Raw genomic sequence first — 22,288 nt, 5'->3', positions numbered from 1 at the left:
GTTCCTTTGTTGGGATGATCACGGCCACCCCCTTCCCAGGTCTACCAGCCCTGCGTCACCTCGCACACAGCTGAAACTGGGGACCCATCTGTACACGGAGCAGGGCGAACCCGCCACGTTTAAGTCACCAGGTGAGAGGGAACCAAGCAGCAGCGATGGGTGGCACGGACAAGAAAATTTTGCTTTGACATAATTTGTTCCCTTTACCTACTTATCTTTCAGGTGCTGCCTTTTCTTCTCCCTAGTTGTGACCAGCACAGCCCTTCTCGCCAACCCGGGCAGCTACTGAGCCAGGTCAACGGCTGCTCTCATGTGGTTTTGATACTACTGCTCTCTGGTTTTGCTGAGCAGTGAATAAATAAAATATTTGCTGTCTTTTCTCTATTTATTTTTTCTTTTTTATTCTTTTTTTTCTCCTCTCCTCTCCTCAAGTGCTTTGATGCCTGTCATAGCACAACATTTCACAGAAAATAAGAAGTGCTGATGGCAATTCCTGCTCTGCAATTTGAAATCCTGTCCTCTTAAAAAAAAAACCAAAAAAACCCCACACTGATGGGAGAAAGACCAGTGGTGAAAACATGAAACCTGGCTTTAGCGAATGCTCACACCCGTATCTGCAGCTGGGCATAGGCTTCTGTAGAAGCTGTCGGGTAAAATTTGGGGATGTGTAGATCTGGTAGGGTCCTAGTGCTAAACTACAGCCTCAGAGGATGACGTGGGAATTGTGGATGGAGAATATCGGCTGTGACTGATGGTCTGGGATGCGTTTAAAAATTAAGTAGCTCAGAAAACTAATGAAGAATGGTTTCAGCTGAGAAATTTCTCATGGGTTGAAAAACTGGAGGAAGGGGATGAATTATCAGCGCTACAGCAGGTGAAAAGGGGTCACCTTATTTATTTCCGAAGCACAGCAAGAGGCGATGTGTACTTACCTGTGTTGATTATGAGCCCCGCTGAGCTTGATTATAATCTGCTCTCCTGGGCAGGCATGCTGCGCTCGGTGGCACGGAGGAACCGCAGAAGGAATTTGTCTGCGCCGGGATGAAATGTGGTTACTGGCTGCCACGCTGCAGCAGGGGCTTGTTTCTGAGGGGAAAAAAAGGGACACGGGGGCAGTTTCTTGCAGCTGGTAATTTTTTTTTTTTTTTTGGCCTGTTTCTGACTGGCGTGGTGCCGTGACACCTTGCTGGCGTCTCGTCACAGGGCAGAGCTGAGAGCATGAGGCGATCTTCTTCAAAACCAAGCAACGGCGTGGTAATAGCTTTATGTTAAAAGCAGAGAGTTGCTCTAAACTAATTCTAAAGCAGACGCTCCGTAGAAGTAGAGGAGCTGGGAACTGCTTTGACAGTGGTTTTAGCTGGAGCTCGAGCAATTTATGAAAGGAATTACCTGGCGTGATGGCGGTGCTAGAAGGGTCTGGGCTCAGTGACACAGGGTGGCCTTTCCCCTCTCAGAACAGACATCTTCTACCTAAAGATTAAATCTGAGCATTTACGAAGGACAGATGGAGCAGTTGCTCCTTCTCTTTTTGACAACACGCTGCCTCAGGCCACGCAAGAAGGCTTGGAAGAAGCAGGCCTGGAAAAGCTTGCTTCTGCTGGCAGAACCCCGAGGTTCCTCCAAGACCTCAGCACCCGTCTCAGTTTATGTTTCAGGAGCTGTCGTATCGTGACCCGGTGTTTTTCCAGTGGTGACAGTTAGAAAACCAGGGGGATTCACGAGCAGCCTGATCTCTGCCACTGGGGACAAGGTGAGCCACGGGCAGCACGAGCAGGGATTTTGGGTACACTGCAGAGACCTCGGCGGGTGCTGGGGAAGAAGGCGGCTGGAGCAGAGGCAGGGCAGTGAGCCCCAGCTTATGGGCTTATGCTCCTGGTAGCTCTGGAGCCTTTGACGAGTTTTTGGTAGCGGACGGGTGAGTTTGTGGCTGTTCAGGATACAAACGTCTGGGTTCTCATTTCTCCTCATCTCCCTTCTCCTGCTACTGGCTCCCAAGGGAAAGTTCCTGCTGCAGGAAAGGGTAAGAAAAGAAAAACCACAAAAGCAGGGAGCTGAGGGACACAGGGGGTGAAGCAGTCCCCAAGGGGCTGTCCTGCTGGAGCAGATGCAGGGATGTTGGCAAGGGGGCTGCAGCAAGGGCGGACATCACCCACGCATCCAGGCTTGCGTTCCCATGGCTCCAGGCCAGCCGGGAGCTGCAGAGGAGGGCGCAAGCTGAGAGTGTGCCTCCAAATCCCCAATGGCCTTCTAACAGCAGGAGCCCTTGGGACCCAGCATCCAGCACCGTGCGGGGTGGTGGGGGTCCAGAGCATCCCCCTCCAGGCGGGGTGGGCAGCCGGAGGAGACGGAGTCCCTGGGAGAGGCACCGGCGAGGGGCGAGCAGCCCCTGCAAGGAGCAGAAAAGAGAGGTGCTGAGGCTTTCTTAAAGCCTTATGTGTTTGCGTGTGCATGTGGGTGTCTGTGTGTGTGCATACATGTACATATAAGCTTACATACGGGTGCGCACAGACGCATGCGTGTAGCTTTGCATTAAGGAGAACGTGGGTGTTTTCCAGGGTAAAGTCCATTACGCAGCTATTGTAATTAACCTCTAAATACATACTGCAAACTGAGGAAACTTGGTGTTAAGGTCAAATACAAAGTGTATTTGGTGAGCGTGTTAAGGTAAGCAATGTACAGCTGAAGCACCCAAAGGGGCTGATGGCTGGAGAATGGGAATCAAGGGGAGAAAAAAAAAATACCGTGTCTTTAAAAATAAGTGTAAGCGAGTCTGGGAGCGAAAACTAAATTGACTCCTCCAGAATGACATGGTTATAACCTGGTACCGCAATTACATTTATTTAGGTGCCCTACCTGTGCATTCCCACTGCTGAAGAACACACTCGGATTGCTTCCAGCATTCCCCTCTGCCCTAAATTGCCTGAATTTATAGCACGTACTTGGGAGACTCCGGCAATTTCCCCGTTCCATATTTAACCCGTGTTACCCAAAGCACCTCAACTCCGTTCCGAGCACAACTCATGTGAAGGTAAGTGGTATTAGTAAAGTCTGAGGCGAGCCTCTGGAGGGAGCGGGGCCAGCAGGGCAATCGTAATCCTGAGTCACACAGCCCGTTTCTGGGTCGGCCGGCCCCTGCGGCGTAGGGCTGGTGTCCGCGGCCAGCGCCAGTGTCACTCAGGCAGGGATTCCACCAAGGTTTTATCACCCGCTTCACAGGCAGGGCTGTGGATGGAGATCCCCTTCTGAACTTTGCATGGGCTGGTACCGTTTTATTTTGGTTTGAATTCGCAGCCCTGCCCGCCTTCCAAGGGGCCGTTCAGCAGGCAGGGACAGGAGAAGGGGCTGGAAAACATGACTAAATATGGCTGTGTTTCTGATTGCTACAGACTGTGGGATTAGCGGCCCCTTCTTGCCAGCAGCCACAGCTGAAGTTCCCAATGTTCGAGGAGCACCGAGAAGAGCTGCAGTCCAGCCCTCCCCCCTCTTTTTTTTTCTCCTTTTTTTTTTTTTTTTTTTTTTGTTTTCCACGGAGAAATCTGCAACCTATTGTCTGGGCTAGCAAATTTGGCACCCTCCAGCCGCCTATAAAATTGCATTAGGCGTTTATATTTCCTGTAGTGAATTATGGGTTGTCTGGATTTTGGATGATTCCGGGCCTTGGTGGGTTTTTTTGGTTTGTTTTTTTTTTTTTCAGTAGGGGCTACAAATTGCATTTGAAATAATTTCATCTTCTTGGAGATAAGAGAGGGCTGGCAATTGGCAGAGCAGACGGATGTGTTCTGAGACAGATGTGGGCAGCTCCCCTGCCTCCAACTTGCACCCACGGCACAGCCCTGATTCAGGGTACTCGCCTTGTCCAGAAGCGTGTCAGTAACCACATCGATCACAATGATCTTTCTCATGCTTAAAGTTAAGCAAGTGCTTAAATGTCACGCTGAATCACAAGAAAACGATTTCTTCGCACTCTCACAGTCAGTCCTCTTGACCCAGCTGGCTCTGTGTTCATGCACGCGTTGCGTTTTGATGCAAACTCTTAGTATTTCTGCAGATGTGGCACGTACGGAGGATTTTCTTTACAAACTGGGGTTTGCCTAACTTTGAAAATATCCTCTTGACTCGCACGCAGAGAATTTATTGTGCTTTATCGACGTTTTCTAATTTGGATCTGAAGCCAGAGAGGCAGTAACTATTTCTGGAGTGGAGAAATCATGTAAAACCAGAAGTGTGTTTTCAAATCTTATTTGAAACGTGTGCTGTATCAGCAACAACTAGCATCGTGACAGGGCAAAATCAGATTGCAAGTGCTTATTGATATGATGCTATCATAAATTCACATAGCTCTTTTCTGTGCAAAGGAAAACCGATAATCTTTTGTAGAAAACATACAATTGAAGGGGCACGATTTTGGGATCACTTTTATATGAATAAGTAGTGTGCGTCTGTCCCGCTGAGACGAATGCTGGACTACTGAATAGCCAGCAGGTGGAGTCATCCATAATGTATGTGTTATGATCTGGAAAGTTGAATAAGTACGACTGGACACGTGGAAATTTCAGTTGAAAGTTGAGACCAAGGAAAATATGAGGAATGGAACTGGAAAACTCGGCAAGCGCGGAGGAGACAAAGAGCTAAAACTTTAGCAGCAGAAGAGGAGGGGCCTGCAAAATGTTTGGAATAGCGAAAAGCTGGAGCAATCCTGGAAACACTCCTGTGGCTTGGATCCCGAGGCGTAATTCATGCTGTTGTAATTTGCGCAGACGGCTGCCATCTCAAGGGAAGGCTGGAACAGCTGGGAAACATCAGGGTGTGGGCCTGCTTCAACCGCACACCCTTTCTTTATCCCTCCATCAGTCACAGAAGTGAAAGGTGATACAGGGCCTGCTGGAGAAAATATCTGCAAGCTGTTCTCTGCCCTGGGAGATGGCTCCTCTTGCTACTTGAGTCGTGTTAAGGACCAGCTTAGTTTGGCATTTTGTGTATAACAACGCACTTTCAAATGATTTTCAATAAAATGATTAGGGAGAAAGAATCAGCCTTGACTCCAGAGATCAGCCAGGTAGTAAACTGAGTTGTAACTGAGGGGCTCTAATAAACAGGGTACTTCACTGAAAACGGAGTTGCGTGATAACGCCGGTTCTGTTCGCATGATGTGCCCCACCACTGCGGCGGGTGTTTTGCTTTGTCCTTCCCTCCAGCTGCCTGTTACACCGAGAAATGAACGCTGCCTCCGGCAGGGCATGTGCCCTTCTCGAGCTGCGCAGCCTCCAGCCTATTTGGAAACGAGCAGTTGCAAATAATGATTTGTACCACCTGTTTGTCTGTGTGCCCACGTAGGCTGAATAATAACGTCATGGCCACTCGGCTGCTACAGGCTTGTGTCTGAGAGAGGAGAGGGCGGCACAGACCTGACGTACTTCGGAGATACAGTCAGGGATGTCTTTATGCAGGGGCTGTGGCTCCAGGGAGGCTACCGGAGGACTGCATCAACAGCCATCGCTGCTGACCCATTGACATAGACTCCAGCCTCCAACAACCTCTGGTTCACTCATGACAGGCAGCCGAGGGGAATAAATGCCAGGTATTTCCCTCCTTCCTGATCTCTGGCACCCAGAGGGTGGGGGAGAGCCAATGCATTTGGTTTGTCTTTTTTTTCTGGTCTGCGTCCCCATGCGCTCGCTGTGGTACCGCAGTGGCTCACGCTACTTGTCTTGAGCAGGTCTGCCCCGCTGTCTCAACAGGAAAGCAAAAGACCTTTAGTTTCCCAGACACACTCTTCACACAGTTTCCTATTACTACAAGTTTTGGGGGTATGGTGGGAGGCCCCTTCATATTAGAAGTGATGAAGGACCTACTTTATTCCCCATCCTCCCAGGCGTAAGCAGTGCAGGCAGACGGCATTTTTATGCTAACTGCATATATGCAGATAACTGCATCTGCACTGCAGGTGTCGTACTGCTTTAGCAGCATTGGTATACCTGAAACGGAACAACTTTTGTACACGATGATGCCCCACAGAACCACAGACCAAGCAGCAATTAGCAACGATAAATGTGCTGCAGCAATGTTTGAAGCCGGCAGGAAAATAAGTCAGGAAAATAAGTCAGGAAAATTTTGCTCTGAGTTCTCTGGTTGATTTCCAGACATTGACATTGCTGCCCTGCCGGAGCACCGAGGTGCTCGCTGGTGCATGCTGAAGCCAGGTGTCCTCTTTGCAAGAGGTGGCACTGGGAAAAGAGGTGGCACTGGGTGCATTGTGGCTGTTGCCCCACTGACTGACAGCTGCCAGCACCCTTGCGTCAGTGTGACATATTGATATTGGCCTCCTGCCACTGCATGGGGACTGGCATCCTTCCGGCAGACGGTTTAAGTCAGGTGACAAGGTCCTTGGATTTTGTTGACTTAGGTTATGTATTTTTGGCTGCATGCTAATTGGTGACAAGAAAAGGCAGCTTCTCTTAATAAAATTTTGTAGCAAAGAGCTGGCCCTAGATAAGCAAGGAGAAACATTTACCCACGCCTGTTGCTGTGGAAAGCTCCATCACCGCTTCCTGCGAAACCAGGACCAAAGTGCAGGCTGAAACTTTACCTTGGCAGCACTTTGTTACCTGTGGGAGTTAGTGCTGTCAGGAGGAAGTGCATTTGGCTCCAGGAGCTTGGCTGGCAGGATAGAAACAGCAGAAAGGAGCAGGGTTGGGCAAGCTGCTAAACCTCCCCCGACCCGCTTAGCAGAGAGAGCGAATCCACGGGGAAGGAGAGGGGTGAAGCTGTGGGAGGCTGCGAGGGCAAGAGGGAGCCAGTCAGCAGGATGAAACATAACGTGTAGATGATGGAAGCAGCAAGAAACCGCCCTCAGTTGTGGTGGTGGAGAGGAGAGATTTGCTTTGAACTGTCTCCTAGTGATTTCTATGCCTTCGGGTCAAAGACTGAGTTTGTGCCTCACTTCATGCCTGTGCCTTAGAGCCTGCATGAGTCATTGCCTCTGCTCCATCCCAGCACGTCGTGGGACTCCTCTCTTTGTACTTCCATAGACCTTTCGCACCCAGCATCCCCATGCCACCTGATCTCCAGCCCAGAGGGAGCACCAGCACATGATCCTTCAAGGAACCCCTTCACAGGGTGTCTTTCTGGGGGAGAAGCACCCCAAAACTTTACTCTAAAAGGATATGAATCTGTTCAAAAGGATATATTCTTCATACCAGCTTCTGAGAGCTCTCTGGAAGCATAACATGTCTTACAGTTGCCTCTCGTTGATCTGCCAAACACAAAGCACTGGTGAGAACTCTACAGACTTATCTGTAAAATCATGGCATGGTCTTTGGCAAGAGGGCTGTGCAGCAGTGTTAGGGTTAACAGAGGAGTCAGCTGTCTGTTTAGTATGTCTCAGATGTCACATACAAATACCTAAAAGGCAGCTGGGTTGTGTGAAAGGAAATCAACGGATTAAGGTTGTAGTCCCAGCTCAAAAGCTTTTTTTTGTGACTTCAGGAATGCCTCATATCCCATCTGCTAAATGGAGATAATACCTACCCCACAAGCATATTGTGAAGATTAATTCATTAATCTTTTTTAAGTGGAAATGGAAAAAGCTAGAGAAATAATAATATGAAATATCACAGCAGTAATGACAGAAAGCAAACGATAGCATAGAGCATGGCAGCGGCAACTGCAGAGTCAGTTTGGTAGGGAGGGCGCAATACCTGCCTCAGCTCTTTTCACCCGCACCATAGCTGAGGGTGCTCTGTGCTCTGCGGTGGCCCCGGCCGCTCCGCTGGCAGGCTGCAGACCAGGGCCAGCCGAAAACGCCTCGCCAAGGGACCTGCCTGTGGCACCACCAGCTCTCCCGGGCAGTGCTCTGCAGCGCAGGCCTTGCGAACGCAGGACGCGAGGGGGAACTGGCAGCAGCTTTGGCACCTGCATGGCAGGAGAGGGTGGAAATGGGGTTAGGGGAAGAAAAAGAGAAAAATGGAGGCTGGGAACTGCAGAGCGACTCCTTCTTTCCATATCCCTCAAGGGGGGCATTGGACAGATGCCTGGATCACAGCGAGAGGAGCACACACAGACTTGTCTCCAAACTATTTACTCCTAGCTTGTCTTCAGGTTGAAGCCTTCTGCAGTGCCTTACGGGCCATACCTTAACCTGTACCCTTCATCCAGAACCCCTCATTAAAATTAGGAGGAGGACAAACACAGAAATGCTGCTTTTCTCTGAATGAGTAGCATGCCAGGCACGAGAATCTCAGCTTCTTTTTAAGCCAAGAGCGGACCGAACACGTCCCTTCAAAGTTGTTTGACAATCTGGCTCATTTTATCAAACACAGTCAAGACGGATGAGGCATGTGTTTACCCTTGGTGGGGGAGCAGACAAAAGCTGCATGTAATTGTCCTCTGGGTGCCTGCCATTCCATGGGGATTTATAATCATTTTGAAAAAAGAGATTTTCCCCATCACCGGAGGAGACAAGCTGGTACCTCAGCACAAAACATCCCACTTAAAATAGCTTTTAACGTGGCCTTGGAAACTATTTTTGGATTAGGAAAAATGTGGTGTAAGGGAAGGCTGGAGTCAGGTATTGTAACTGTCGCTCATGAACATCAGCAGATGGGTAAAGACACACCAAGGTAACCCTAACTGGTCCACAGGCTGTGTTACACATGGTGATATTTGAGAAGTCAAGAAGGGCTTCCTCCTTTGTGTGTTGACTCATAACGACCACCTCCATTCCTAGTTTTCTGCTTTTCCTCCAAAGCGTTCGCAGGTGGAGGAAGAGTGCCATTCCCATCCTGTAATAAAACCAACCACAGATTTGTACTATGATCTGCAGATTACTTTCTCCGTCAAGTTGCCATGGCTTCCAGACTACTTTCAGGACAGTACAGGCTGCCTGTGCGTTCCTCATTCTAGAGCAGGCATCATCCTTGGTGCTACCAGACAGCCGCTGCCTAATAAAATCAACTTCACTTTTCTGTTGAGGATCCCAAATTTGTTCCTCGAGATCAAAAACGTGGAGACATACAAAAGGGCTGATGAACAGGCTTCAGGTTTTTGAAGACTGGTGTCTCCATCTGGCTGGAAGTCATTTGCAGCAGAATGAATGAGGAGTTATATATATAAAAATGCAGGAGAAACCCATGGAGGCTGTTGGGAATTGGAAAACAGATCAGCCCTGTTCTCAAGAAATCAGACGCAGACTGGGGCTGTGAGACGGGCCCTGGGGTGAGCTGCCCAGAGCAGCACGGAGGAGGCCTGGAAAAGGCCAGAAAAGACCTGACATGAGGGACGGGAGGCTGCGCTGAGCAGGGGCACCATCAGGTACTGAGTTGGGCAGTGCACACCCAGATGCTGGATGCTCCTGAAGCAGGGGGTCAAGTCAGTACCCCTCACCCCAGATTCTCAGCTCAGCACCGCTCCTGACAGGAACAGCCGCGGAGACCTCACCCCGAGAGGCAACCTTACGCGGGCCGGGGACAGAAACATGGCTGTGCGTGCAGTGGGGGCTCTGGGGACATGGCTCTGCCTCAGCCCTGCTGGGGGGCGGAGGGAAGTCCTGCACCCACTGCCACCTGTTAATCATGGGATCACAGAATGGTTCGGGTTGGAAGGGACCTTAAAGATCATCGAGTTCCAACCCTCCTGCCATGGGCAGGGACACCTCCCACTGGACCAGGCTGCTCCAAGTCCCACCCAGCCTGGCCCTGAACACCTCCAGGGAAGGGGCACCCACAACTTCTGTGGGCAACCTGTCCCAGTGCCTCACCACCCTCACAAAAACGCTTCACTGGCCCGAACCACAAAGCCTCCCGCCCAGCCCCGTGGCAAAGAGACGCCCTCAGCGGCAGGCAGAAGCCAAGCCGCCCTCGCGCCTCAACCCTGCGGCCATTTTCCCCCCTCCCGCAGAGCTGCGCTCCCGGCTCGGCCCAGGCCGCGGGGAACAAGGCCGGGCCGGGCGGCCATTTCCCGCCGCCCCGTGCGGCTCCACAGCGGCGGCGGCGGCGGCGGCGGCGGCGGGCGGCCTGTGCCCCGCGGCCGCCCCGCCCCTCCCAGCCCCGCCCCGCGGCCGGCCCCGCCCCGCGCCCCGCCCGCCGCCGCCGCCGAAGGTTGCCGAGCGGGGGTCGCGCGGCTGCGGCGGCCTGGCCGGCGTTTCCGGAGATTGCCGAGGGGCTTCGGCCCCTCCCCAGCCGCCTCCGAGCCCGTGACTGAGGCGCTCCGGCGGGTCGGAGCCCGCCGCGCCCGCTGCTCTGGTCGCGGCGCGGGGCTCACCCTCCTCCTCCTCCGGTGTCGCGGTGACAGAGCGGGGCGATCGCGGCGGCGGCGGGGGGCGGCCGGGGCTCCGGCGGCGCGGATGGCGGAGGGCGGCCAGCCCCCGCAGCAGCAGCAGCAGCAGCCACAGCCGCAGCTCCTGGCCGGCGGAGGCGGCGGCGGCGGCGGTGGTGGTGGGGCCGCCCGCGGCGTGAAGCGGGAGCCGGAGCTGGAGCAGCCCATGCCCGCTGGGGACGGCGCCGAGGGCGGCCACAGCAAGCGGCTGCGGACGGAGGCGGAGGCCGAGGGCGGCGGCATGCAGGTAGCGGGCAGGGCTGGGCCGGGCCCTCGCCGGTTCTCCCGCACCCGGGGCTCGGCGGGAGGAGGGGGACGGCCGGGCCGGGCCGGGCCGCGTTTAATTTCGGTTTTGCGGGATTTGCTTTACCGACCTTTTTCCCTACCGGGAGCAGCGGGTTCTCCTTCCCGGGGTTCAGTCCAACACGTGGGGCGGCGGCGGGGCCGCGGCCCTCGGGGAGCAGCCGCTGGGTCCGGCGCTCCGGGCACCGCCGTTCTCCGCCCGTCTGGGAGGCGGCGGGTGGCGGGGCTGGGCCGGGGACACCGGCAGGGCTTTGGTGGGTCTCCCAAACCATCGCCAAGATGCCCACCCGACGCCCCACGACCCCTTTCCCCCTTCCCAGGCAGCCTGGGAAGGGGGAAAGGGGTCGTGGGGCGTCGGGTGGGCATCTTCCAGCTTGGCACAGGGGCTGCCAATGTTCCCATGGTCCCAGAAACATCGCTATTCCCAGGTGCCTTCGCCTTTGCGTTTGCCAGAGTGATGCTGCCAAGGTGCTTTCTGCTTTCCTTTGTCTGGGTGTTAGTTTTATTACGGCCCTTCTTTTTGCTCCCGTTTCTTGCGACCAGTGTGCCGGAGCTCTTTGGAAGCAGCGTGGGTTTATTCGCCTGAACTTGTTTCTCTTCTCGCCTTTCCTTGGGTTGGTGAGCGCTGCTGGGAGTTTCCAAGGGGAGCATCCTCTCCGCTCCAACGTGCTTCTCATCTAGATGCCCAAATACTGGCCAAGGATCTTCCTTTTTTATTTCCCAGGCTGTACCCGGTTTGCATGTTCAATATTTCTTTTTTTTTTTTTTTTAATAGTTTGCAGCAGGAAGGTTTTGTTCGTGGTTCTGTTTGATGTTCAGCCTTTCCTGGTGGTCTCTCCGCCTCACAACATCACTTTTTCACTGGTGTGATAGTGTGGGCTGAATGTAGGCTGGAGCTTCACACCCGAGTGCTGCCGCTTGCGCTCCCTCCCGCAAGGGCCAGCAAAAACCATGCCATGCTCTTATTCCTTGAAGTAGTATCTTCTCCCACACGTAGATGTCAACTGTGACTCAGACAATGTGTATAATTGCAAGGAGAAAGATGCTGAGCGTTGAAGGAGTGCTTATACGTTGTGTCTTGCTAGGAATTATGAATGAGTGCCTGAACATGGTGACATGAAATTCTTCCAGCTCTTCGGGGTCGAACTGAGGCACAGGCTACAGGAGATGCACTCGTTTACCTGCAGTTAGTGATTAAGCTGGTTGGTGTTGATGTAAACTGGCGGTAAATCAACTGAAAATTGCTCAGGAAGGAACTTGAATTGGTTTAAGAAAACAATTTTAATATTTTTTTTTTTCATTGCAAATGAGAACAATTTCTATATACATAAAAGACTCTCCTCTATATTTACATCGAGGAAAGTGTTTTGTTATCTGTTTAATGAATAACACAAGATATTAAGATTGCAGCATTCAACCATGGGGCTACGACAGTGTGCGTGCACAGCAGTGTGTAATATTGGTGGTAATGGTAGTAAGGATTAATTGTGGATCTTAGCGCAAAGTTGGATTTTGTTTTCATATCAAACGCTGGCAAACAGTGGAGAAATTAGGTGGAGAAGTGCAACTAAAAGAGTCCAATTTTGAAGTTAAGTGTGTTTATAGTCTGTATAACTATTCTTCAGACTAGGACACTCATATTGTAACTACTTGGTATTCTTAGTGTAATTGTAATCTTTCCATATGTATATATATGGAAATGATTTTTTTCAATCTTTTCAGTATAAAAGATGATAATAAACATGTATGTATATATGCACACACACGTACCATTATGTCCAGACGTTTCCCTTGACTTTTTTTACTGTTAAAAGAGTGTGATTTATTTATATGGAGAATCTTCTCATGGTTATAAGCAAGAAATACCAGATTTGAAAGCCAAACATACAAATAATATCAGAGTTATGAAAAATGTGTTCTGTAATATTTAGGAAATTTGATATCTTTTTATCTAAAAGTCAAAATACAGGATTGCCTTTCATGAAGATTTCTGTCCAGATAGCGTATTCTTTTGAAGTACCTTATTTGAGAATAGTGGGTGGTTCTTAGTAAATTCTCTATGTTTAATTGTACATAATGCTTACAAGAGGAATAAAGAGCCTATTCTTTGATATTTTTTTCTTTTTCTTTTTCTCCCCCCACCCCCCCCCCCCTCATGTACTAGAGGCTTTCTGGAAGCTGGAAATAACACCAGCAACCTTGTTTTTCCTGCAGATCCTGTCAATTTTCTACTTCCTGTTCCAGAGCCACAGGCTGTTGCTGTGTAAACTTGGTGACCTCGTTCGCGTCTCAGTGCTGATAGTGAGGAATCCCGGGGTGCCACGCTTGCCACGGTTTCTTCTGTGCATAACCCCTACCTGCTCATGGTTCAGAATGTGAACACGACTTGTAATGCTTAAATAAATAATTTAGCTATAGAAATTACTAATGCAACTCTAAAACTAATAGCTTTTTTTGTGTGTCTGTTAACATGAAATATAAAAACTAGCCTATAGGGAGATTATAGCTAGTTATTAAGAACCTGTGGTAAAGTGTGCCTTAAAGCTTAAAGTAGCCCTTAAATTTGCTGGGCTGCTTGTTTTCTGCAGTCTCAGGCCAGCATGCTCAGACAGCTTATGCAGTTAGGGTTTCATTATCTAATCCATCTCTGATCAGGCTGGATAAATGGTGTTTGGCCAGTGCTGATCTTGTTAGGAGGGTGGTGTAAAGCTGCTTGAGTTGGGATTGGGACAAATCGGATCATGGCTGCTATCTGCTTCTGGGACATATTTCAGTTAATCGTGGCGTGGGAGGAAAAGGTCCAGCACAATCTGCTGATTTTTAGCTCCCTTTGGTCCATATGTGGCAAAAATCAAACACCACCATCCAGGAATGTCTCCTGGAAGTATTTGGATATGTTTGTAAGCTTTGGAAGTGAAGGGCCCCAGAGGTACTGCTGCTTTTTAACTGTATAAATACTAGCTAGGAACTAGCTTGCTCTCTGTTTGCTGGCTTGGATGAGTTGAATCATTTGGATCAGCTTGCTGATTTGGGTAAAAATAGTCCCTAACAGAGGCAAGGGGAAAAAAAAGTTATATTGGCTTAAGTCACTTGTGAAACTGCACTGAAATGCAGTTGTTGATGCAGCTGTATTTGCTGCTTGTCGGAAGAGATTGACTGCTGCACCGATTGTAGAGAAAGCACCCTTGCAATAATCTCTCTCCTCCTCCATTCCTCCCATGATGAAAGACAAGAAATGTTGTGGCTAGCTGGGAAGTGTCCCTTCTTTTTCTTTGGAGCTGCAGACAAGGATGTAATTCCAGGGTGCTGTGTTTGTCTTTCCCATTGAGATGCTAGGGGTGTACCAGCCAGCTTATGCAGCTGAAGAAGGTTATTAAATATCTTCCAGTTGCTTTGCATGGGGTTGAATGAGTTAATCAACCCCTCATTCGGTCCCTAAGCTGAATTTTGATTTAACTTTTTTATGGGATCTAGGCTGGTTAGTGAATTAAAATTATACGTAGGGGTCATCTGTGGTTGGAATTAGATGCAAGACGTGAGCAGAGCTGATCTGTGCTCCTCTTTCACGAATGACTTGTGTGCTCAGTATCCCTGAGTTTTTGGGAGAATTACTCTTCTGCAGCTGTGAGCATGGTTGACTGGTCAGGGAAGACAGTTAACGCAGCTGTGGCCTATGCCTTATCCAGCCCACATAAACTTTTAGTGGCAGCGATGAGTGGTGACTTTGTGTTGTCATTCAGGCATGTCTGTGTAGGGTTCATAAAGATGACTAGTGGTGTTGAGATCAGTCCCCTGTGACTAAATAATGACATAACAGACGATAAGTCTTTGCTCTGCAAGAACGTCTGCGGCTTCTTTTCCTACTGTGAGCCAGATGATGGTCTGTAACACCCTCTACCAGCTTGACTCCTTCCAGTACAAAGACTGGAAACCTTGAATGGCAGTGTGCCACAGAAAGGGGAGAGCGGGGATGTTGCTGGTGCTTCATGACAACCAGTGTCCTCGTTCAAAGTATGGCCCGTTTGTGGTGTTTCAGAGGAGGGCAAGAAATCAGTCTGCCGATAATTTCCAAAGACAGGTTTGGGTTTTACAAGTAAGATGGCTGACTGGGATTGTAGTCAAGAAGGGGCCAGTGAATAACAGGTTTTATGCTTTGGGGGACCCTATGGAAATCTGTATTTTTAAATCTTAGAGATGAGAACATCTAGTTCCAGTAAATCATGGAAAAGCTGTGTAATCAGGTTAGCTTTTTCCTCCCTCTTATTATTCATGGCATGGCCGTCCGTCTTAAAGAGATGCAGAGCAATAAAAGGGATAAAAGATACCCTAGAAAAGAAATGGAAGTTCCAATTTTTAGAAGCTGACCCCTGCCTTGGATCCAGGATGAGGTTTCCTGGTATGCTTTTTGGACAGACTGTTGCTGATGTGATGAGACATAATGAATCACCTTTAAGTTTGCTGTTATTTCTCTGTTTGCTTTTGTCCTTTGTGTTTTTTTTTTTTAAATATTTGAGTGTTATGAGTTAGACCTGACAGAGTCTGGGAAGACTAAGAAAATCTCCAGTTCAAAGAAAACGTTTGGCAAACAGACTGAAAGTTGTGATTTTAGCGATGTTGAGAGCACTTTAATGTTGGCTCTTTTCTTGCCGTATTCAGGAAAGTGGAAAGCCCAAGTAGAATTTTCTGTGTGCTTTAGTACCCCTCCAGGCTCTGTCGGTATTTCTCTTTGGATTTCAGAGGTTTGTCTTTAAAGGTGATGGCTGCGGTTGTGAGGTTGGAAGACGAACAGAGGTCTGACTCTATTGGAGATGGTTTCCTTCTGCGTATGTGTACCAGCTGTAGACATATGCTTTTTATTTTTCCCTTTCAAAATTCCCAGTTAGAAACATGAGTGTGCTGGCATTTTGCAGAAAGCTTGGGCTCTCCCTTGCGTTTTGAAAAGGTTGCCCACCTAGCTGAGTTCAGAGCAGTGTGTCTCTCTCCCAGGCACGTCCTGTGAAGTACCCTCTGTCAGCTTTTCTTCCCAATGACCTAGCAAGCGAGGCTCCCACCTTGCCCTTTTGTATCAGGGATTCACACACCTGTTTTCAAGACCGTCTCAAAGAAGTGCTGGTCACTGAAGGTTTAGCAGCTGTGCTGCTGTGCTGGCTTCGTGCTTTATAGCGGCAGGGCTGAGGGCTCTCAGTGGCTCTGCTGCAGCAAGGCTGGTGGCAGCAGGAATACCAGAACACAGGAGACGTAGAGGAGGCATCAGTAAAATAAAATAAACTGCTTCGTTTGGACTAGTAGTAGGGAAGCCAAACTGAAGTTGAGACAGACCTGAACTGGATTCTGTGTGTGGTCCGTGGCCCCCTGGAGACTGCTGCTGAAGGACATACCCCTGTTAGCTTGGAAAAATAAAGCCTGTTGCTAGCAGCCTTTGGTTTGCTGCACAGGAGCCTCTGCCCCTTTGGAAAATGTTAGGGGTCGCATCGGTTGAAGACGCTTTAAAACCTACTGCTCTGCCCTGCTGATTTGTCTTGTGGCATGGGGCAAGCCTTAGTTTTCATGCGAAGCAAAAGAGGAGGGCAGGTGTTTTGGTCAGCTGGAAACCTCTTCTTTCATTGGCCCATCTTGGATATTACTTGACCTTCTGTGTGTATGTGTGCTTTTGAAATGCGGTGGCTGAGGGATCAGAGGAACATCCAGAAGCGAAGTGAGAGAAGCAATTAGAAGTAACGAGTTCCAGTTCATTGAAGCATTCTGTTGATCTACATTTTGAAGTGGTATAGAGTGGACGCTGGAGTGTAGCTGTCATGAGATAATCCCAATGTTTAGGGATTAGAGCTGCTTGACTGCATTTTGGGCCTTAACTCCCTTTGCTCTCCAGTAAATTTAATTTTGCCAGCAATATTTTCTAAATTCAGGAAAATGCCAGTTTGAAAGATGTGTGTGTATTTTCCCCAGACTGCTTCCCCCTCCTGCTTTACTTTAGGAGCGCACCTCTTTTTTTCCAGGTTGAATTTGAGATGTTTGCAGGAGCCAAGCCCAACGATGGCAGGGGCTGTATGAAATGGTCTTCACCAGGCTTGGACCATGCCACCGTCCTGATCCGCAGTGTTCTTTGTCAGGACTCTGCCAGGTTGTCCCACCGAGCCGTGACAGGGCACCTCTCTTGCAGGAGAGCTTTGCTGTCTGCTGGGCTTTGCTGAAAAAGACCCGTTGTGGGTTGACATTCCTAACCTGTGTTCTTGGTTCTGGTGGATTTCCAGGGTGTTTGGGAAGAGGCTTGTGAACTGTTTCAGTCTCTTGTTTGGCTTGTCGCACCTAAGTACAGCATCTATTGAAACCACCCCTAGCAGCTCTCTTGCTGGACCAAAGGAAATGGGACACTAACCCCTTAGCAATGATAGGATGTATTTAAGCAGCCGCAAAGTAGGAAAGGTTGTATACAAAAGCTCCCTTGTTTAATGAGGGGCAAGAGCAGAACTTGAGCTGGATCCAGCATCTGTTTGGGCAGAGCAGGAAGCTTTGGCAGTTCCTGCCAGCTCAGTTGGTGTGACATTGGTGTTCAATCAGCTATACCGTTGCCACCTCCTAACCTTTGGAGTGTGGGCAGAGTCTACTTGTGATTCATACCGATTATAAAAGAGGTCATGAGATCTTTCACTTGCATCTCTTGGGTAGGACAGTGGGATTCGGTCTGGCATGTTTTTGAAGTGGCTGTGCGTTCCTCGGGCTGTTTCTTGTGTTTGCCTTTGTCTAGGAAAGTTCATTGTGCGGGAAGATTGGATGCTTGCTTCAAAGAGTGTGGGCTAGAAGTAATTGTTGCTTTTTCTGTAGGACTTTCTTGCGTTTTATCTGCTCGTAATTGCCTCAGCAACAATGCAAGTATTAGCATAGAGATGGGGAAGAACTTGCACCATTTGAGAGGGAAAATCCCCCCAGTGTGTCAGCACTTGTTACCCTCTGGCAGTACTTAGATAAATTTCCTTTAATAGAGAGGCTAAAGAAGAAACCTTATGTGGCATTTCTGTGTGTTGCAAACATCAAAATATTCTCCCCAGAGGCCTTTGAGGCCCTGGGATCTGGATCCAGCTCAGGTTTCTTCAAGGGACCGGAGTGTGCTCTTTTAGCTGAGGCTCTCTGCACAGCTTTTCCCCTGCTATTTCTGTAGGAGATTCTTGCAGACTCTTGGGGTGGTTGTCACCATTGGGGGCGAAGCCTGGGAAGAAAATCCCACTGAGGCTTCACTTAAAAGCCTTGATTTAGTGCTGCGTGGGCTGAGGAGAGGCTGTAGCTGGCATCCCAGGCCTATAATTTGTGGCTTGCAGTTGCCGTTCCCTTACCTGGAAAGGAGTGGGAAGGTTGCTTTTCCTCCAGCCTGCTTATCCCCTTGGGGTGGGGGGAAGGCTGGGCTTTGCCCTGCCGCAGGGCTGGGTGCCTTCTCCCTGGGGTCCTAGTCCTGCCGGCAGCGCAGCCAGGCATGACTCTCGGAGCAGCTGCGGTGAGATGGTTCTTCTGAGCCATCTCTGCCCGGCTTTTTGTTTTTATTCTGTTCTGTGGCTTTGCTTCCTTTTTGTGGGAAGATGAAATGAGGGAAGTGTGTGCATTAAAGGGCTTTCCATTACCCTTTGTACTTTCTTGTCCTGGAGAGAAGGTCCATCAAAAAGGCCTATTTTCCTATCTTGTTTCATATTAAAAGCCTCGTGTAGCCTTGGAGCGGAGCTGGATTGGTGTGGAGTATGTTTTGCAGGTGCTTCTCCTTGCCTGTGGACACCAGTTCTTCTCAGAGCTCAGCTTTGGAGTGACTTGGGGTGGTTCCAAGAAGTAAGGATTGCTTCCTCTAATGCTTCTTCTACTCCCATGAGTGGGACAAGCCTCACAACCTGGGGAGATCCAGAAGGTTCATTCAGGGAAGAAAACATAGCATGTGGTGTTGCCGTGGCAGATTGAACCGTGGGGCATACCGATGTCCTGGGGCTGGTGGGATGGATGAGAGCGGGAAGCAGGAATCTGTGTGACATCTGCCTCAGGAATGATCCAGATTGCGGAGGAAACCGAGGCAGTAAAGTGTACGCGTAACTTCTGGTTTGCCGAGATCTGAATGTCTCTCGGGCAGCCTGCAGGAGAAATCAGTTGACTTCTGCAGCTGCTACCTGTCCTGTTACTTGTTTTATCCAGGAGTGGAAGTTGAAATGTGTGAAAATTCAGAATGCCCTCAATGTTCCAGTTTTAGGAACAAGTGTGTTACGCTGCAGCAGTGCTATGGGAGTTGGTGTTTGTCCTGGGTGGTCTGAAGCTGCTGGTTGCTGTCTCCTCAGTGCAAAGGGGTGGAGAGACAGAGAACGTACCAGAGTGAGAACCAGTGCCGCAGCAGGCTGTGGCCGGGGTAGATTTAGTACATGGTACACCCAGAGTGGTAGGGCCTAGAGCTTGTACCTGGCAACTACCCCGCAAGGAGGATGTGACAAGAAGGCACCGTGTGAGGTCTTAATTATGTGGTCGTACATTTTATGTTTTTAGAGATGACTTCATCTCCGTAAGTCCATCAAATGGATAACGCTCACTGACATGCTATTAAATCTAGCGGGAGTTTTGTTATCAGTTAAAATGGGTCTGAGGTCAGGCTTTGGACTGAGAGCTATTCAATATTTCATTTCTTCCTTTTCATCTCATGTGTGACCCCAAACCGAATTTACTGCAGATAATCTAAACCTTGCACTGAATACAGAACTATTAATTTTTAATGGCCTCTTCTGTGGTACTCACCACTGTAGTGTGGGTGCTTCACAGATACTAATGATCTTGTTTTTGCAATTTTCCTGAGAGATAGAAAAGGTATATAATCTCTTCCTGTAGAAATGGGAAAAGACATATTGGTAGTAAGACCAGTTTTGCAAAAATCCCATTGATGCTTGCAACCAGATTTATTTTTTATTTGTATTTGTTATTGTAGCTGTTGGGGTTTTGGTAATGTTTAAATCCTTGATCTACAGCTCTCTACAACTTCCACTGTATATACGAATATCTACCACTTCCACAGGCTGATCCGTAAGTGTGTCATGGTGGGCCAATGTAAAATGATGTTGTCTTCATCTTAAAAAAAAAAAAAAAAAAAAAAAAAACAGTGGAAAAGCTTGAATTAAGTAACTTGGTCATCATCGTAGTGAAAATTTACTTGGAAGATGAGGTTTGAAATCTGACTTTTTAAGCAGAAGGGATATTGCTTGTCTATAACTACAAAACCACTTGCGTTTTGGTTTCTGCTGCCATTTTTCCTGTTCAGAACACAGCGCTTCCTAGGCTTGAATGAGGCAGGAGTCAGGAGAAAATAGCACATAAACCTGATTTGTTGTAACATCCCTGCACACGAGCAAACGGAGTGGAAGTTGCATGGGTAGCTGTAACTGGTGTTTTTTAATCCACAGCCCTTGACTTTTGCAATTGAAATGCTGTTTTTAGGAGAGAATGTTAGAGTTAAGAGCATGTTTCGGTCTGTTAGCAAGCAGAATGCTGCTGGGTGGACAGGAAAGGCAGGAACTGGCTCCAGACCTGCTCCCTGCACTCGCTGTGTGGGGGGACCAGCAACTCGCCCCCTTCCTGAGGACACAGGTCTCAGCGTGGGCGCTTCTGGGGTCAGTGAGGAGGAGGAGACAAGCTACGGCACGTTTTGCTGGGGAGGCTTTGAGACACGTTTGGGCTGCAAAACAATCCTGCTACTTGGGATTCAGGTGTCTCGGGTGAAAAGTACTTGGGTGATCATGGACTTGGTATCTCCTTCCTTTTGCTTGTTTAATAACGTATTCCTGGTGTGTCCCATCACTGTATGCTTTTTATTGCTTCTACATGGGTGTTCGGTTATGTTCTCTTCTTAGCGGACTACAGTACTGAGAAAAGGGGGAGCCAGAAATGTGCTGTATGGCTGGGACTCTGTCATCTGCAGAGAGCCCTGGAGAACAAGACCAGGATTTTTGACTGGATGCCCTATCTTGTTGCCAAGATTGTCAGACTACAATACTGGAAGTAGTATAAAGCTGTAGGGGAGGAAAAAACACGCCGTCCCACTGCTTTTTCCCCAAGAGGAGATAAAAGACCAGCCTGGCAATGCCTACTTTGTGCCTTGGCGTGTGTTCTAGGAACTCTTGTTGCCTTGAAGTGAGGGTAGGAGATGAGGCTGCAAGCCTCTCCCGCTGCTTACTCAAATCCAGCGGAGACCTGGCATCTGCTAATGTCACCAGCTGTATCTAACAGCTTTTTCTGTATATGACCTTTATACCTAAGCACTTCTTGGAAACTTTCTGGGCTAGTTAGATTTCCCTAAGAGTGATGGTCTGCATGTGAAGTGCCTCATGTTGGGAGAGCTGTGCTGAGAGGTCACAGTCACAAACAGCAAGGCCATCGTTTGCCATGGTGGGATGGATTCTGCAGGAGGTGATAGTGGCCTTTTGCGAACAGTGCTGTCTGTGTGATGGCTAGACATCAACCATGGGCCAGAGAAAGCTTCAGAGAAGAGGAGAAGGGGGAGAAAAAAGGAAGTGGACCAACTATGGATTTTGATTTTTTTCAAATAAAGGGGGTTATAGTGGAACTTAACTCTTTGTAGTGTTTTCATTTGTCTATCCCTTCTGACCTGTGAGTTATTCTTGTCCAAGAACTGGACTGTTGTGGTGGACTTGGGTGTGGTGAATGAGACTGAGACTGGCATTTGAATATATGTTGTCTGACCAGTTATCTGATATATGTATGTCTGTGTGTGGCTATGCCAGGAAATTGAACCCATGCTTGTAATTAGGTCTGGTTTTTCTGTGTGTGCCTCTGTCCACTGATTGCATCCTTCCAGAACAGACTTGCTGCACTTCACCATCTTGCCCGATCTCTTCTGTCGTCTTTTAATAGGAGCATCATGTGGTCAGTGCCAAATACTGCAGATTCAGAAAAATAACTTTGCTCAGTTGATAAATCGCAAATTAGCACCACTAAGAATTCTTGATGCTTCATTTCTGTCCTGAAACCTCTCTGTTGCGGGGTTGAGAACATATCTGAGTGTATCTCTTTCAGCCAGACTGTGACCAACGTACACGTTCTCCTGGGAATGGGTCTTTTCCATGGGGAAGGTGTTGACTAGAATAGATGGAGGTGCTGTGAGACTTTTTTGTGCGTGTGTTTTCATCCTATTATTCAATGCTTAAAGGGGTACGTAAGGATTCCTCTTCTGCTGGTCAATGAGTTCATGTTTTTGTCTTGAGTGGTATCAGGTGTTCCTGACTGCTTTGCATGCCAGGAGGAGCATGGGTTGGATTCATAGCAGGGACCAAGACTCCTTTAAGGACTGGGAATTTTTTGATGAGTGATTACACTGTACTCTGGGCTGTTAGTTGATGGATGTAGATGGAGCATGTCCATGTTGCTTGGGAAGGTTTCCTTAAATAGGCATGACCTTTCCAGTGAAAACAGGAAGATAGTTTTTGCATTGGTGTTTTTTTTTTTTTTTGAGGTTGGCATTTGTTTCATTTTTGGAACTCATGATTACCGCAGGCATTTACCATAGAAGTAGCTTACAGTCGTGGTAGCTTTGTGGGGCAGGGTTTGGCAGCTCTGTTGGAGTTTGATAGGGAGATTGGCTTGCATTGCAGTGCAGCATTCAGTATAGCATTTGTTCATCCTTTCTGTATTGACTCTGTCCTTTCTGTAC

General features: G+C 48.8%; 1 protein-coding gene across 11 annotated transcripts in view; it reads left to right on the top strand.

Annotated features, from left to right (window-relative positions):
- The first annotated feature begins 10,083 nt into the window (after positions 1–10,083).
- Positions 10,084–22,288, top strand: part of RBFOX2 (RNA binding fox-1 homolog 2) — a 175,763-nt gene continuing 163,558 nt past the window's right edge. For all 11 annotated transcript variants that reach the window (XR_010069280.1, XM_063321788.1, XM_063321734.1 and 8 more), the window contains exon 1: positions 10,084–10,558. Coding sequence is in view for 10 of the 11 variants with exons in the window: in XM_063321788.1 (XP_063177858.1) it covers positions 10,340–10,558 (219 nt within the window). In the remaining variant the exon portion in view is untranslated. The remainder of the gene's footprint in view (positions 10,559–22,288) is intronic.

This window comes from Chroicocephalus ridibundus, chromosome 1, assembly GCF_963924245.1.
Source record: "Chroicocephalus ridibundus chromosome 1, bChrRid1.1, whole genome shotgun sequence".
Classification (NCBI taxonomy): Eukaryota; Metazoa; Chordata; class Aves; order Charadriiformes; family Laridae; genus Chroicocephalus; species Chroicocephalus ridibundus.
Note: the sequence above shows the minus strand (reverse complement) of the source record. Positions and strands in the feature narration are given on the sequence as shown.